Below are 15,815 nucleotides of genomic sequence, written 5' to 3' on the forward strand. Positions count from 1 at the left end.
ACCAGCTACCATGGGAGCATCTAGAAAACTCGACAATGGACACTGCCATATTTGTCCAAGGTCAGCTGACTAGAAGAGCCACAAGCAATGTGGGGAATGAATTTGTATGTGCTGACCACTCCACATTGATGCTGATATGTGAAAACTGCATATAGGCTTACACTTAATAAGACTCCTGCTAGCTCTTTCAATTTGCTAACTAACTTTTTTTTTTTGGTTGCCTAAAACAATAAAGAATTGTTGTTAGTTTCTGAATGCATTTGGGGGACAAAGTCCCCCACAACACAGTTAATGCAATTTTTTTCTCAACATTGGATTAAGTTGACCTTTAGCCTGCTCAGTGCTTGTTGGCATTCATAATATTAATTCAACTGTAGAAACTGGAAATATGCTTAGCACAAAAGATTGCAATATTGTTTTTCTTTCAGAAAACATATGCAAATTTCAAAAATGACATTCAGCAAAATAATAAAAACTGCTCAAGCAAACAACCAGTCACTGCTAAAACAGTTGGAAATTCTCATCTCTATTACAAAAAGAATGGGAAACTACTCCATTCTCTGCATTTGAAAACTAAAACCAGACAAACATAGCAGTATGGTGTAGAAACCTATCTTGGGTAATTAAACATAATAAAGAGCACCTCTGAGAAATAGTGGCATATTGCATGATTATTCCTCAAACATGTAACTAACAGCTGTTAAATCAACACTGCAAACAGAGGAGCACCATAGAGCAAGAGATTTTGATGATAGCTTGTTTTTGGTACAAATGAATCATGCTGTCAGGTGGCTGGCTGTTGAGATATCAAGGAACTTGATTAATTCCATTAAACAAAAGACCTTTATATTTAATGAACTAAGAGGAGTAGCGTTGAGACAAAAACCACAGGAATGATTTATAATGAAATGGCAAGTGGCAAATGAAGTAGATTTCCAACTCAGGACATTTTTTGTGCAACTGCATTTAGCTGTTGCGTTAGTTTTAGAAGAAAAACCTGAAATTGCAATGAAAGGCCAAGAAGCCACATTTGGAAATGTAGCACAAACATGCTGGCCTGATGCGTTCTGTCCATATTATTAAAGGAGCTTTAGAACTACTGAATACTCAAAAGCATTTAGTAAAAATTTTATTTTAAATGTAGCTATGAATCAGTAATCACAAGTATTACAATTATATTTTTACAGAGATTTTTACAATAAGACACATCTTTGTTTACATGCGGGCCCCATTTTTTTCCACAAATAATAATCAAAAGGAATAAGCAGTCAGCACAAGAAAGAAAACTTTGGCATGTGTACAACATTTAGTTAATAAAAATAAACGGTAGCAGATTTGAGTCAGAAAAAACTCACATAATTTTTGCTTAACTTCACAGCACTGTTTAGTCAGGGATGAAACCCACCTGCACTATAAACTATCCAGTATTAAAGTGATCAAACTTATTTCAGCCTGACAAAAATGTACTGGGGAAATTGGTGGCACACTGAGTTAAAAGAACAGCCTTTCAATTCTGGAGACATCTGGGTGATCAAACAGTTTAGGCCACAAATGAAAATCAGTTTGGTGGTCACATCTTAACCATTAGCTGTCTGTCAATGCTACTGAACTATACCACTTGATGCAACTGGTGGTTTCTACTTAGGACTGGGATAAGGAAAGGCACTGCAAGTTAGGACTGAAGTGCACTGTTGGAGTACATGGAAAGAGAAAAGGGGAGTTTGCACAAGGCCTCTCTGTTCTACGTTGGGTCTTCGTCACATACATAAATACCAAATTAATCCAAACCCTGAGGAAAACCAAATTTGCAAAGCTTTCTTTCTGCTATAGTCGCTAATGCTTCTATATTAAAATCAGAATGACCAGCCCCCTTTGAGACAAGTTATTCATAATTCCCCAAATAGTTAAAAGAAACAGTATCTGTACAATTTTTCCACAACTATTGTAAATGCACATATTTTATTGTAGTAACGGTAAAATATTGGCAGAGACATATTTGCATTTCTAAACAGTAAAGTAATACCAGTCTTGAATTTAGAGATTTTACAGCAGTTACTGCAGAGGAATAGATGTATGGTAAGTCATCCTGCAAATATCAGACACTCAAGTACACATCAGAATACATAATTTGAATGATGTTCTCCAGCAAGTCAGAATACACTTTGGTATTATTTATAGGGTTTCCTGCTAAATGTTAGCGATCCAAAATTGACAACTGCAAGGGAGTCCAGTGGCAGAAAAGTACTGCTGTAACACCAGTCAGAATTATACTCCCTACTTTTTATTCCTGGGCTTTAACTCTTCTGCTGCATTACGCAGAAAAATGTAGTTTTTCTTTTGTGGATTATAAAATTCATGACCCTGAAAAAGAGAAAAAGTTAGCTATATTTATCTCATTCAAAGTATCAACCTAATCTTGAAATACAAGAAGCTGAACATTCCGTCAATTCGATTTAGTGAGACTTTACAATTTAAAAATATGGACTTTTAAAGATCAGACTTACTATGCAACCCAAGGGAAATATTGGTGGGTGTGCCCTATAATTAGAAACAATTCACTATGCAAGGCAACTTTCAAAACAGGTCTTTTTTAAGCTTAGAGTGAGTGAACATTCCTTAAACTTTTGCTTTACATGCAAAATTCAAGTAGTTTGAGAGTTAAGGGAAGTAAAAAGATTGTTCTAGACAGGGAGAAGAATGAAGAGGGGACGTTATAAAGCAGGGGTGGCCAACCTGTGGCTCCAGAGTCACGTGCGGCTCCTTGTATAGGCACCGACTCCGGGGTTGGTGTCACAGGTACCAACTTTCCAATGTGCCGGAGGGTGCTCACTGCTCAACCCCTGGCTCTGCCCCCACACCACCCCTTCCCCTGAGCCTGCTATGCCCTCGCTCCTCCACCCCAAAGCCTCCTGCGTGCCACAAAACAGTTGATCAGGAGATGCGGGGGGGAGGGGGGAGGCGCTGATTGGCGGGGCTGCCGGTGGGCAGGAGGCGCTGGGAGCGGGGGGAGCTAATCAGGGGGCTGTGGCTCTTTGGCAACGTACATTGGTAAATTCTGCCTCCTTCTCAGGCTCATGTTGGCCACTTCTGTTATAAAGGTATTACAGCCTTATTGTACATTCTGTCTTTTGAGCCAAACGAAAGAAGGACAAATTTTCATATAGTGAAGTGCAGGGTCCACACACAATTATATAGTTATTTTTGTTCATCAATTGTGAATATAAATCTAGTATTCTGCGTGTGAAAATGAATAACTGTCAATACTTATTTGCATATACAAGTGCCCAGTGCGCACACCCATTGCAATAACATCATGAATAATTCATGTGTTAAAAGGCACATAAGACCTTAGGTCTCTTTGAAAATCTAGTTCTCTTTTTTGGCATCTGAATTTCCTTGGTTTTCTTTATTCAGACACCTGTCATTAAAATTATGCATTGGGTTGTAATAGTTAAGTTATGGACTTCCATTCACTTGATAGAAAAATGGAATCTAGAAAGGAGACTTATTGCCTACCAACTCAAGTTTCACTACTAAATATCGGTTCATAATCTACAGATCTGAAAGACCAGTTAGTTCATATAAGCCAACATGTCCCATTCATGAAAGTAAAAGGCTTATATCTTGGACTGTAACAATAAAAGTAAAATTATAGTGTTTCCCATCCAGCAGGACCATAAAGCACATTAGTAAATTTAACTACATATAGAGATCACTTTATCTACAAATGAACTCCCGAGATGTGACATGCCACTGTTCAAGAATGAACAGCAAATCTTCAAACAGTTTACAACAGGAAATGAAAGATACTTCATCAAATTTAAAGATATAATAGAAAGAATAATGCTACTGTAAACAACCTAGATTGAAATCTAACCAACCTTCCCTTTTTCAAACTACTAATTGTATTATCTCATGCTGCGATTCTATCAGGTCTCAATATCTTAGCCCTGAGTGCACACTGGGAAGAAAGACCTTAAACCATCACAAAGGAGCTGCAGAAAGTGGTATTGGAAATTAAATACATGGCACTCACCTACTTGTTTAATAAAAGTAACCATGTCCCAGCAAGCTTTTTAGCAGTGCTCTAGGTGTGCTCTTTGGAAGAGATGCAACATCAATTTTACTTATGGTATGATCCCAGGGTACTCTTCCCAGGAGTAGGTGTGTTTAGCATTCACATTTGGAACAATTTTCAAAAATCAGATAACTATGTTCAGCCTATATTCAGTTGGGTAAAATATTCTCTGTTTCTTGGCCTAAACAATTATGTACTTATTCTGCGCTATGTTTCATCTGAAAGGTGGCTAACGTGATCCCTAATCAACCTTTTCCCAATCTCCCAGGTGTGTTTGGAAGACTTTATTAATACCTGTAAAGAACTTTGAGACTCTCAGATGAAAAGGACTATTGAAATATTGTCATCTTAATTCACAACCATTGATACGAAATTTAAATGTTAATCCTTCTTACCTTGGACCAGTCGTAACTGGAAGCATATGCAAAAATATTCCCATTGTGGTTAAAACAACAGGCAGATATTGGCTGGTCAAGCTGTTCTGATGTTTTTAGCTTTGTTCGTGCATCTTTATCCCAAAAGCTGAATCTACCATCAGATCCTACAGTCGCAAGGGTGCCATGGGCAGGATGAAATGCTATCCCATTTACCTGCAGTTATACAAGCCATCACATAAAACAACCAACAATATAGACAAGATGGAGTTTCACAAGGCATACACTGTACTCAGTGAGTGTAAATATATTATGTGCAGATTTACCTAATTTAAATTAAGACTAGTTGCATTTTAGTCTTTGCCCAAAATCATTTGTTCTTCCTGACCAGCTATAATTTAAATACAAGTTCCCATTAGAGAACACAGTAATTCCCTCGGTGTTGAACAGATTCTTAAGCAGAGGCTTAATGAGCAGTATGTTTTTCCATAAACAAAAACATGGGTATAGAATTGTCCTAATAAGTCTTAATAGAAAGTCAGCCAAGTTGTGGGTCTTTTGGTTGTTTATAATGAAGAGCAGAATACTTTGCATGCTCCTATTTTAATATTTGCATATGATAATTTTTCCTCTAAGCATAAGCAAAAGAACTCTTTAGGCATAAGAAAAGGTCAGAGAACAGAGAATTAATGGTAGATTTCATACAAAATTTTATATTATGTGTATGTAGCTTCTAATTGCACTACAAAAATGATGTAATGGTATGTGCTGAATACTTACAGCATAGATATCCTGAGGTGCTGATGTGTTCGTTCCATTGGAGCGATGACATTTAAAAGTGAAGTTATCTTTGGCTCTGGAAAAAAAAAAAAAAAAAAGATATTCCTTCACATTTTCTTAATTTCAAAATGAATAAGATAATGCAGAGTGTTTTAAAATCACACTTACGGATTTGGTGGGTTGATATAGTGAATTGCTACCCTTCCTTCAATACTTCCAAGGGCAAATCCAGTAGGTTTGTTCACTTTGTCTTTAAAAATAGCAACACAGCGATGCTAAATTTGAGAAAGATATAGAGCATTTTAGACAGCAGCTTAAGGGCCAGATTTTCTAAACATTGCCTCTCTATGGGGGCACAACTCACTGCATGTACTAACACTGCACAGAGAAAAGTACGTACAGCATTAGAAAATGGGTCAAAGTCCCTGTGAAAATTTGGACCTGAATATCTACATTTCTGAATTCACTTGGGAATCAGCAGCAGACATTTCCTCAAAATGAACACAACAGTTTTCTTCCTTCACCAAGGAATTAAACATTCAAAAATCTTTTGCATATTAGGTGACATGACTGAATTTGAAAGATTTCTCAAAATTCCGTGTCCCAAACTGTACATTAATATAGTGAGGAAAAATTACTAGATTCTAGCAAAATACCATCAATCCTGCTTCTCTGGAAGAATTACCCATTATACAATACAGCACTGTATTGCAGTCTTGTTAAGAACAAACAGGAAGAAGGGAGACTGACATTTTGGACCAAAATTAAAAACAGTAAAATAATTGAACTGTGAGCCTACTCCTGCAAGTCGTCCTCTCTCCATAGGTGCCAAAATGTGCATGCAGGATCTGTCCCATTAAGCTGAACTGTAAAGTTTTTAGTATGTAACTAAAATAGTTGTAAATATTCAGATATATTTCATTAAAATATTGTAATGCATAGTCTTTCACTGTTCCTTATTCCTATAAAGAAAGCCAGCCAAATAACTTCAGGTGAAGTAAATCTTAATACATTTCTTAATACCACGTGTTTTCAAGAAACCTTTTTCAACTGAAGTCATCCACTTGGAAGGAGATATGTACAACAGAGTTGCAGAATATGCACCACATTGAAAGTCTAAGTGTACTCAGGGGCAGAAACTATACCGAGTGAAGAGAATGTAGTTTTAAAATATTTTTTTGATAAAGAATCTGAACTACCATTTTATGTGCTGCATTAATAAACTTGTAATAAATAATAATTAATTATTTACCTGGTGTTTCAGTGGAGAGTCTATTCTTCTAAATTCAGAAGGCTGATTCTCTAACTGGTATACTATCAAACCTCTTTCTGCAGTGGCGACAACTGCCATGGGATGCACCTGAATGAGGATGAGAGGGACAGGTTGGAAGAGACTAGGCTATGTTAATTTCACAACAGAGAATTCTAACTCCTTCAAGTTACTTATTTCACCAAAGCCCCTCAAAAAGTCAACTCAAAGGAGCAAGAGTGTTCGTTCTGGTAGAAGGTGACCCATAGACTGAAAATTTTATCCGCAGAATAGGTACAGCAAGGGCAATAGTAGCACAGGCTTCTTCCAACATGAAGCATAAATTCTGATATGGGCAAGGAAGCGAGGGCAGTTCAGTTTCAGTGTCAATTCTATTTTTGGCCCCTCTCCTCTTAATGCCAACAAGGCTACTAACAGTGCTTCATAGGAAGGGAATGTCTATCCACCAGGAAGTAGACTGAGACCAAACAGCCATCAAAGAGTAACTTTCATTTAATAGTAACCTGGGCTGGTTTCAGATGACCTAGGTATCATGGGCTGTGAATCCATTAATCCTCTGAGTCATCTAATTCCCACAAATTTCATTTTTATGAAACAGGAGTTTATTGGCTTACCACATCAGCACAGTAGCATCTTTCAGGCAGTTGTAATGTCATCATAGGAGTTGGTGATCGTGTATCCCAGAACTAACAAAAAAAGAAAATCAATGGATTTAAAAGACTTGAAGAATTTCTTTTGCCATCAAATATACCATATAAGTACTAGGAAATATTGCAACTGATTACTTTAGCACAAATGAGCCTGGCCACATTTTCATTTCAAGTTGTTTAACCCCGGGATAAAACACTCAGTTTCTTAGGGCTAGAAATGATCACCAAAAAAAATGACCTCTGGATTTTAAATTAGTATATTTCAGCAAAATTTATAGCAAACATTTCCAGTTTTACATATATTAGCGTAGTATAAACCCATTTATCAGGTACAATTTTCATACCTTCAAAGTTTTATCCCAACTTCCGGTCATCACACAGCTATAGTTTGGTGCTTTAATCCAATGGACAGTCTTAACAGGGGCTTCATGCTGAAGGAAAACAACCAAGAACAATGCATATACATTTTTTTAAATAAAAGCCTGTATCACTTTTTGGTTGTGTATAGCAAAAGAATGGTACAAAGGCAGGATATAAATGTTTATTAAATCATCACTACAACCAAAATTTGTATGCTTCACCACAACTAAACTATAAGAAAAGAGTGAACATTTTCACATATTTAATTTCACATATCGTAGAAACTTTACATTAAGCAACAGAAATAAGTGTTTCATATTAGAGTAAAAATGTGCATTGAAGTTGACTGTAGATAGAGTCTATTAACAGTCCACTTATGAAGTCAATACCCTCACGAAAAAGAACTCAACAATTACATGTAAACTCTGTTTTCCTACAATCTTAGTACTCATCCAAAAATCTATGTGAAAAAGATTGGAGAGCAGAACAAACTATCAGTGAAACAGAGCAAGAAAGCAGCACAAAGGACTGGGTAACCGAAACAAAGAAAGCAAAGTGGAGCCAAAATGGGGTGGAGAAGCAACACTGGGTAATGGAAGGAGGAATCAGTCTGCAGCTGGGTGCTACAGTAAGGCCATAAGGGAAGGGAAATCTCTTTGGGGGGGCACTCAGGGCTTTTGCCTAAGATTTGCATTATCTAAGTCCCAGTAATCATCAGTTACCTCCACCTTAAAATTTAGCTAGTAATTTGACAGGCACTTTCCTCACACTATTCTTCATATAACAGCATCTAATTGGAAAATGTTGAGTGTTATTTTAAATTGGCTAGTAAAGATTCCTTTTTTTTCTTGAGGGAAAGAACTTTGGAGTTACTTACCTGTGCAATTTGTATGGCCTGGTTACTGTTGAGATCCCACATTTTGGCAGTTTTATCACAAGAGGCAGTAAATACTTTACTCCCGTCCTAAAAATGAGAGAAAAACCATTTAGTTTCATAATTTTAAAAGATGAAATATTAACTGCACCACAGTACATGTAATTTTATGTCTGTAATATCCAGTACCCATTAAAGAATTTCTGGGCCTGATTCTTCACTGCCTAGTACTTGTGCAGTCATTTAATAAAATAGGTATGTAAAATAATACTATTCTAAGAGTATTTGCATAGGAGTAAGTGACTATATTTGGTGCAATGTAACCTACTCCTGGGGGAATTCATGTCCCCTGCAGAAAAATGACTTTCTGACATGGAAGCAAAGGGAAGAAGCAAGAGCAGTCATGCACCACTCCCTAGCTGCACAGGTACATTGTTTCAGGCACCTGGAGCAGCCAGTGGGAGAGGTAAATCACTGCAGGGCTGGGGACACCCCAGCCAGTGGCTCGGGACACCCCAGCCAGTGGCTCGGGACACCCCAGCCAGTGGCTCCTACTCCGAGTTAGGATCAGCTGCTAGTCCCGGTTGGGCTGGAGGCAGGAGAGGACAGGACTTCCTCTTTCCCTGAATGGAGTGGCTGGGGCCGTGTCAGACCCACCCCCAGAAACCTCCCCATCCTCCCCTGCTTCCTGCCCCCATCGCTCCTCAGCTGTGGGGGGAGCGGTGACCATACAGGGAGCTGCTCCCCATCTGCCCAAAACCCATGCATCCGGACCTCCCATACCCAGACACCCCCAAGTCTCACCCTGTACACCCAGAACCCTCTTAGCTCTCCATAACTGAACAGTTCCCCATTGAACCTCAACCCCTGCATCTGGAGCCCCCTGCACCCAGACCACCCCTCACTGAACTCCCTACACTCAAACTCCCACCCTGGTGAGCCCCACCTCTCTGCACCACCCTGAGGCCCCACATCGAGACCCACCCTCCTGCACCACCCTGAGCACCCACACCATTGATCCCGAACTAGCTGCACCCAGACCCCCACCCCACCATGCCCCACTCCCCCAGAACCCAGACCCCTCTGCTGAGACTCCCACACCCAGACCTCTCCGCTGAGCCCCAACCACTTTTACCTGGAAGGCCCTGCAGAATCCCATTGCCCCTGCACCTTCAACCCCACCCCTCAATGAGCCTCTGTGAATCCAGATCCCCCCCACACCAAGACCCCCTACTGAGCTGCCTGCACCCAGATTGTCCCACACAGAATTCTCTCACCCCACACCTGGATCCCCCCCATGCTGAGCCCGGCCACACTTGGCTCCTGCCTGGTTAAACCTGCCTACCCCACACCCGGTGTACCTGGCACAGAGGGACAGGGCCCCAGGGCATTTCTGGGGCAGGCCCAGGCCTTGTGCTGTGTCAGGGTTGGGTACAGCGTCACCACTGAATCTGTGTCCCAGAGGTGGGGGGGCTGCATGTTGATCTCTCACATTCGTGCAGCCTGTGGCCTGTGCTCCCCACTGCAATGCTGGAGACTCTGCATTTATTTATTGACAAATAAAACTTGCAGAATACTGCAGAATTTTAAAATATTGTGCGCAGAATTTTGAATTTTTTGGCGCGGAATGCCCTCAGGAGTAAGTGTAATGGAGAATCAGGCCAATTGCCCACAAAACAATCATACAAAACAGCATTTTGCCTAATGTTAATTATCTGAATCACTATCTCAACTGTTATGTACTGTATATCACTACATTTATCTGAACTAACAAACACGTTGAGACTGCTAGCCAGCTGAGTAGAACATGTATTGCCCTGTTCTATTGCTTAACTGCAGTCCAAAATTCTACTTCAAACCTTTCTCCTAATTGTTTTCTACAGTCTTATAAATATGCAATGCTTCTTCTAATCAAACAGTGCACACACAAGAGAAGATGTCCCAAAAAACTGAGAAGCATCTTAGATCTCAAAAGAATGGCATTTTTTTATAAAAAAGATGATAGCGAACAATATGCCAATATTCTACTGTTTTCCTTTTTCCAATATTTACAAAATATTGTACAGAGGAATGTACTGATACTGGTATTTACTAACTTATGACAAGTGTTTTGATTGGTCAAATCATAACCATGTAGTTTCAAACTGCCACAATAGTCTACTCTTGTCTAAGGAAGTCTCACATATTAATTTAAACAAAACCCTAAAAGTAATTTTAAATTAAAATAGTACAAAATTTAAACTATGAATGATAATGAAACAAAACAAATTCTGCAATTATGCTTAAAATTGTAATATTCTAGGGTGAAATTCACTCCAGTACACAAGACTTATGCAAGGCTTTTTGTACTATCACAAATTAATGAAAACTGACTAGCTATTAACAGCTTAAAACAACCTCCCGCCATTGCATCTGCACACCCAAGTAGTAGTCTAGTTTATTAAAACAAACCAACCATGGATTTAGATGACAAAAGTCTATGCTACAATCATAGGATGTATCTACATTTTAAGTCTGTGTGTGTTTTGAAACTAGAAATAAGGATATTTGTTTTCTGGATAAAAATCGATTTCCTTGAAAATACTTTTTGAAACAAAGGAACATACATCACTCCAACACACATCTAGCACAGGCCCTGTGTGCATCTGCTGAGCTTTCGGAATAGTTTGTCCATTATCTTGAACTTCCCAACACCGAACCTATGAGAAAAGATGCACATATCAATTTAGTAATATACTACTATTGTTTGAATACCCAGGAATGTGCTAGGTGTCTCTCAGAAACAAGGCACTGCCTCTGCCTTGAAGAACTTATCCTTATTTAACACACTGAATTTAGATGGAGGGGAAGAAGGGAAGAGGAAAGACAATAGTTACAATCATACAATTGCCACTCATAACCCTTTGCCTTTGATGTCAGCAACACGGAGCATTCCCTATATTTAGGGGTGTACATTTAACTATGGATATCTTATTATCCACATAAGTGGATAATCCTTTTTCAAATTCTACCAAGCTTTTGGCTTAAATGATGTCTTGTGGCAACGAGTTTCCCAGATTAAGCCCTATGTAAAGGAATGTTTCCTATCAGTTTCTTTTACCTTTACAATTTCACTGAATATCCCATTGCTTTTGTATTATGAGAAAAGAAGGATAAATAGGAGCACCTATTAAGAATTCAAATGCTATAGAGATTCATGATTTTTTTTAATTACTGACAATGTTCTGGAAAATCATTAATTCCCTTCGCTCAATACTTGTTGTTTAAGCTAAATTAACCTGGGAACTGCAAGATCTTTGATACTGGACTGAACTTTTTCTAGTCCAGGAGACCCCAATCTTTTAATAGCGTGAACTACATCTTAACAGGGAGATTGACTTGTAGACCATGTGGCCTCCCATTCATAATTGCACAGACCACCTCACCTCCTACTGGAAATCAAATAGCACCCATACATAAACTACACCAACTTTTCACTTTGAAGATGAATATTAGGGAAGTATTTAGGCTGAGAGCCAGCACTGAGACTAACCCACTGTGGACCATTGGCTGTCCACATACCACAGTTTGGGGAACTGTGCATCTGCTGAAATTCCAATCTCTTACAACAATACTCTGAATCATAACCTATATCTGCATATCATACAACAACTGTATGAGGAACGGATATGGAGAGGAGGGGATTCTTTTTCTTCTGTATAGTGAAAGTAGCAGACAAATGTAACAAATGCAACAAATACATGTGTTAGTCCTCTCTACAGATATACAAATTGGACTAGCTGTTATAAAGCACAGAATCAAGTAGTAAAAGTCATTTCCTTGAGCTGAAATTTAAATGATATTGTCAGCTTGAAATGCTGTCAATTTCAACAAATTTATTAAAAGTAATTTTGGGTACTATGCCTGCCGCTTGCTGATTTTTATGTTTACAGAACCATATTTCTGGTTTTTAAAAGTTATTTTCTGTGCCCTAGAGCTATACAAAGACACAAAGAAAATAAGGGAAAAAAACTGACTTTTCAGATGAAACAACAAAACTTGTTTTAGGCAAACTTCTGTCAATTAAATAAAGTAAGGAAAGGGGGAAAAGTGGCTCTTTTCCTCCAATCTTTAAACTACAGCAATCTTAGGCCTAACTCGTAACAAGAGTAGGTAAGTATGTATCAAGCTAAAGAGATTTAAACTGTCCTTTTTACAGAGCATGCTCATTAAATACTTACATCATTTGCCCAGGATCCTGCAATAAGGAAGTTACCCGGCAATGCTAGTGGACTGAAAGCTAAACAACCAATGCTGTCATCAGGTGGAGATGTAACTTCAATATCCTGTAAAGACCAAAAAAATTACAAATATTCATACGTCATAGAACTTAATAATGTGTCTTCTAGTCAGAGTAAAGTAACAAAGTTCTGAGTTTTGCAAAATAGATAGTATGTGAAAAAAATATTAAAAAGGCAACAATAATGAATCAGAAGTGGTACTTTATTTATTTTGACAAATGTTGTTTAAATTATAATTTATAATAAACTAATAAGTTTACTGCTGATATAATAAGTAGGGAAGAAATCATTTGCATGTAGAATAGCTAGACTGTTATAGTACAATTTATTTCTTTTGTAGTTCACCATTATTCTTTGCCTTTAACTTCAAGGTCCTGTGGATCTAAGTTTGGCAAGTTTCTAAAAGACTGTACCTTTATAACACCTATAATCATCAGAATTACACACACAATCAAGGTAACTGTACACAAAACTGTACCAAACTTGTTTGAAAATCAGGCCCACTAAGTTCATTGAAATAACATTCTGTTCTATTAGATTGCTAGAATCCTCTAACCAGTTTAACGAACACAGATATGCAATGGCAAAACCATTGCTTGATCCATGCTAGAAGTGTGCTTGTGAACTATTTTTCAATACTGCCATTGATAGCACAGTTTCCTGACAGCGTACAGGGTATTATCACCATTCTTCATTGTAAGGCGTGTTAGCCAAGACTGTTATACAGACTATGCCCCTGCCTCATATAGTCCATAGCACCGTTTCTGGGTCAAATTCAATTGCAAACCATGTTAGGTTGTAACCATGTTTGACAACCATCTCAAACAGTTACAAACCACAGTGTGGTTCGGGCCTAAATCTTCTTCCTTGGGAAGTAAGGAGAGGGATATTCGTAACTGCATTTGGTAACAAACCCTGAAACTTCTCAATACTTAGGAAGAATGAATTTGGGGAAAGAGAGAGAAAGTAAATAAATACATGCTCATGTTCACTCCTGATTCCTGGAAAGGAGATCGCCTGATACCCACTGTTTACATATAGGTTAATACAAGTACCTTCATGGGGTTGTGATTATCTGTTGCTGTATTTCCAAACATGCTGGTACCACCAGCTCCAAACCCTGAGGTTGATCCAAACAAACTCATCTTGGCCCTGCAAATGACAAGAATGCCCATTAAAAGCAACAGACCTTTACTTGGGGACATAGGAAGTGTTGTACTAGATCAGAGTGGTCCATCTAGTTCAGTATCCTTTCTCTAACAGCCAGTACCAGATGGTCTAGAGGAAGGTGGGGGGAGAATAAACAACATAGTGGACAATTATAAAATAACCTGCTCACAAAATATGTTTCTTCTTACCCCTGTCAGAGATTTAACTTTGTGCGTGTGTTTGTGTGCGCGCAAGTTTCTGCAATGTTTATTCAACTCAAGTGTTGGCCTTGGCCTCGGCCTCAGCCTCATTTTCCCCAGAAAATCTGATTTTGGAGGGTCAACAATTCCTTCAATGAGCAATAACCACAGTTCACCTTAATCTCATTGGCTATGTCTCTGCACAAGCCCCGAGAGCTTTGGAAAACATTGCTGCCTTTGTCTTTCTTATTATTTAATAACAGTATTTTTGCTCAACAGTAGTTGTGCTATGCAACCCTCCAAACACCCTTTGGAAACAGAGAAGAAACTTCATAAATAAAAGCTATTACACTGGGGAAGGGTACACAGAGAGAGGGAAAAGGATACTTTCTAATCAGGTAGGACCATTTGGTGGGGGAGGGAGAAACTGTATAATAAACATTGACAGGTCAACGGATGAGGGGTGTAAAATTAATTGTTTCAATGAGTTTACATGTCTGGGGAGCAGTTTACACTGAAGCAGGGAGCATTAGGAGGGGAAATAGGGGCTGTAGGGTGGGGAGGAAGGAGCAGTTGCTGACTGACAGGAGAGAGCTGGGGCAGTTGCTGGGGGATGGGGGCAGTGGCTACCTGACAGGAGAGAGCTGGGGCAGTTGCTGAGGGACAGGGCCCATTGCTGGGGGATGGAAGGGGGGCGGGTGACAGGAGAGAGCTGGGCCAGTTGCTGGGGGACAGGAGACACTTGGGCCGGTTGCTGGAGGATGGAGGCAGCGGCTGGCTGACAGGACAGAGCTGGGCCAGTTGCGGGGGGGGGGGGGGGGGGGGGGGGGGGGGGGGGGGGGGGGGGGGGGGGGGGGCAGCAGGGAGACGGGGCGCGGCGCCGGGTGCCCCTCGGGAGCTCTCCAGCGGAGAGCGGGCCAGAGGCGGACCGGAGGGAAGGAAGGGGTGCTACTGCCAGGGAGGGAGGCGCTGAGAGGACACGGGAGCGGGAGTCTCCGGGGAGATGTTGGGCGCAGACACTGGACTCGGCCTGCCCCGGTGAGGGACACTCCGCACTTACCCAAGAGCCGGGCTACGAGCCTGCTTCTGAGGGAGCGTGAGGCGAGGAGGGCGGGACAGCACCACCGGCTCACACACGGCCGAGCCGGAACAGGCCGCTTTCCACTGCGCATGCGCCACCAGGGGGCGAGCTCACAGAGGGAAAAGGGGCGGGGCTGACTCGGAGCGCGGGAGTGCTGCCGGACGGGGGATAATGGGACAGGAACGGGGTCATGTGACCAGGGCATTGCACACTTGTGCACGCGCCGGCCTATGGTGTTGCGGGTGGCAGAGCTGTGTTAGCAAGGCCCAGGGTGCATATTGCTTAGGGCCCGTGGGCAACTCTGCTGTTTTTCCCCATCAAGAAGGAAAACTGTTATCCTGTAGTTAATTATTCATAACAACTTGAGGCAGGAGGCCCAAAGACAATAGGGTGGCACCAGAGAAAAAGGTGCATCTGATCACTTAAATTCTTTTGCCAAAAGGCTAAACAAACCTTTAAAGATTACATGGAAACATACTTAATGAGAACGTACTTACATAATTAACACCTTCTTAAGAAGAATAGACATGTAACCTTATACTATGTTGGGATGGTGGAATAGGACCAACTGAGTTGTGATGGTTATATCAAGTAATATAGGACAGGAAATGTCCCACATCAGTTACCAGCCGAGAAAAGTGGAATTTTAATGATCGTAAGAATTTATTACAGCTACTGATTAAACAAGACACCAGTGCATTAATTTTCCGGTCTAGGCT

At 40.2% G+C, this 15,815-nt stretch overlaps 1 protein-coding gene across 1 annotated transcript; it reads right to left on the reverse strand.

Moving 5' to 3' along the window:
• Positions 1 to 1,116: 1,116 nt before the first annotated feature.
• RAE1 (ribonucleic acid export 1) lies at positions 1,117 to 15,193 on the reverse strand. The gene is made up of 12 exons (XM_034787714.1): positions 15,076 to 15,193; positions 13,722 to 13,818; positions 12,607 to 12,711; positions 10,993 to 11,085; positions 8,390 to 8,476; positions 7,497 to 7,583; positions 7,117 to 7,188; positions 6,485 to 6,592; positions 5,401 to 5,507; positions 5,233 to 5,308; positions 4,474 to 4,668; positions 1,117 to 2,361 (listed from the first exon to the last, which is right to left on the reverse strand). Exons 2-12 carry the CDS (start codon positions 13,809 to 13,811, stop codon positions 2,275 to 2,277), a joined length of 1,107 nt encoding a protein of 368 aa, XP_034643605.1. The 5' UTR covers positions 13,812 to 13,818; positions 15,076 to 15,193; the 3' UTR covers positions 1,117 to 2,274.
• Positions 15,194 to 15,815: the final 622 nt, after the last annotated feature.

Source organism: Trachemys scripta, chromosome 12, assembly GCF_013100865.1.
Source record: "Trachemys scripta elegans isolate TJP31775 chromosome 12, CAS_Tse_1.0, whole genome shotgun sequence".
NCBI classification, from domain to species: Eukaryota; Metazoa; Chordata; order Testudines; family Emydidae; genus Trachemys; species Trachemys scripta.

What these genes read in the sequence shown, in the direction of transcription:
- RAE1 (XM_034787714.1), bottom strand. Translation starts at nt 13,811, where the DNA reads ATGAGTTTGTTTGGATCAACCTCAGGGTTTGGAGCTGGTGGTACCAGC. An exon ending in AGGCCATACAAATTGCACAG is followed by an intron (nt 7,584 to 8,389) that starts GTAAGTAACTCC and finishes GTTTTCCTTCAG; the next exon opens with CATGAAGCCCCTGTTAAGAC. An exon ending in TATATCAACCCACCAAATCC is followed by an intron (nt 5,309 to 5,400) that starts GTAAGTGTGATT and finishes TTTTTTTTCCAG; the next exon opens with AGCCAAAGATAACTTCACTT.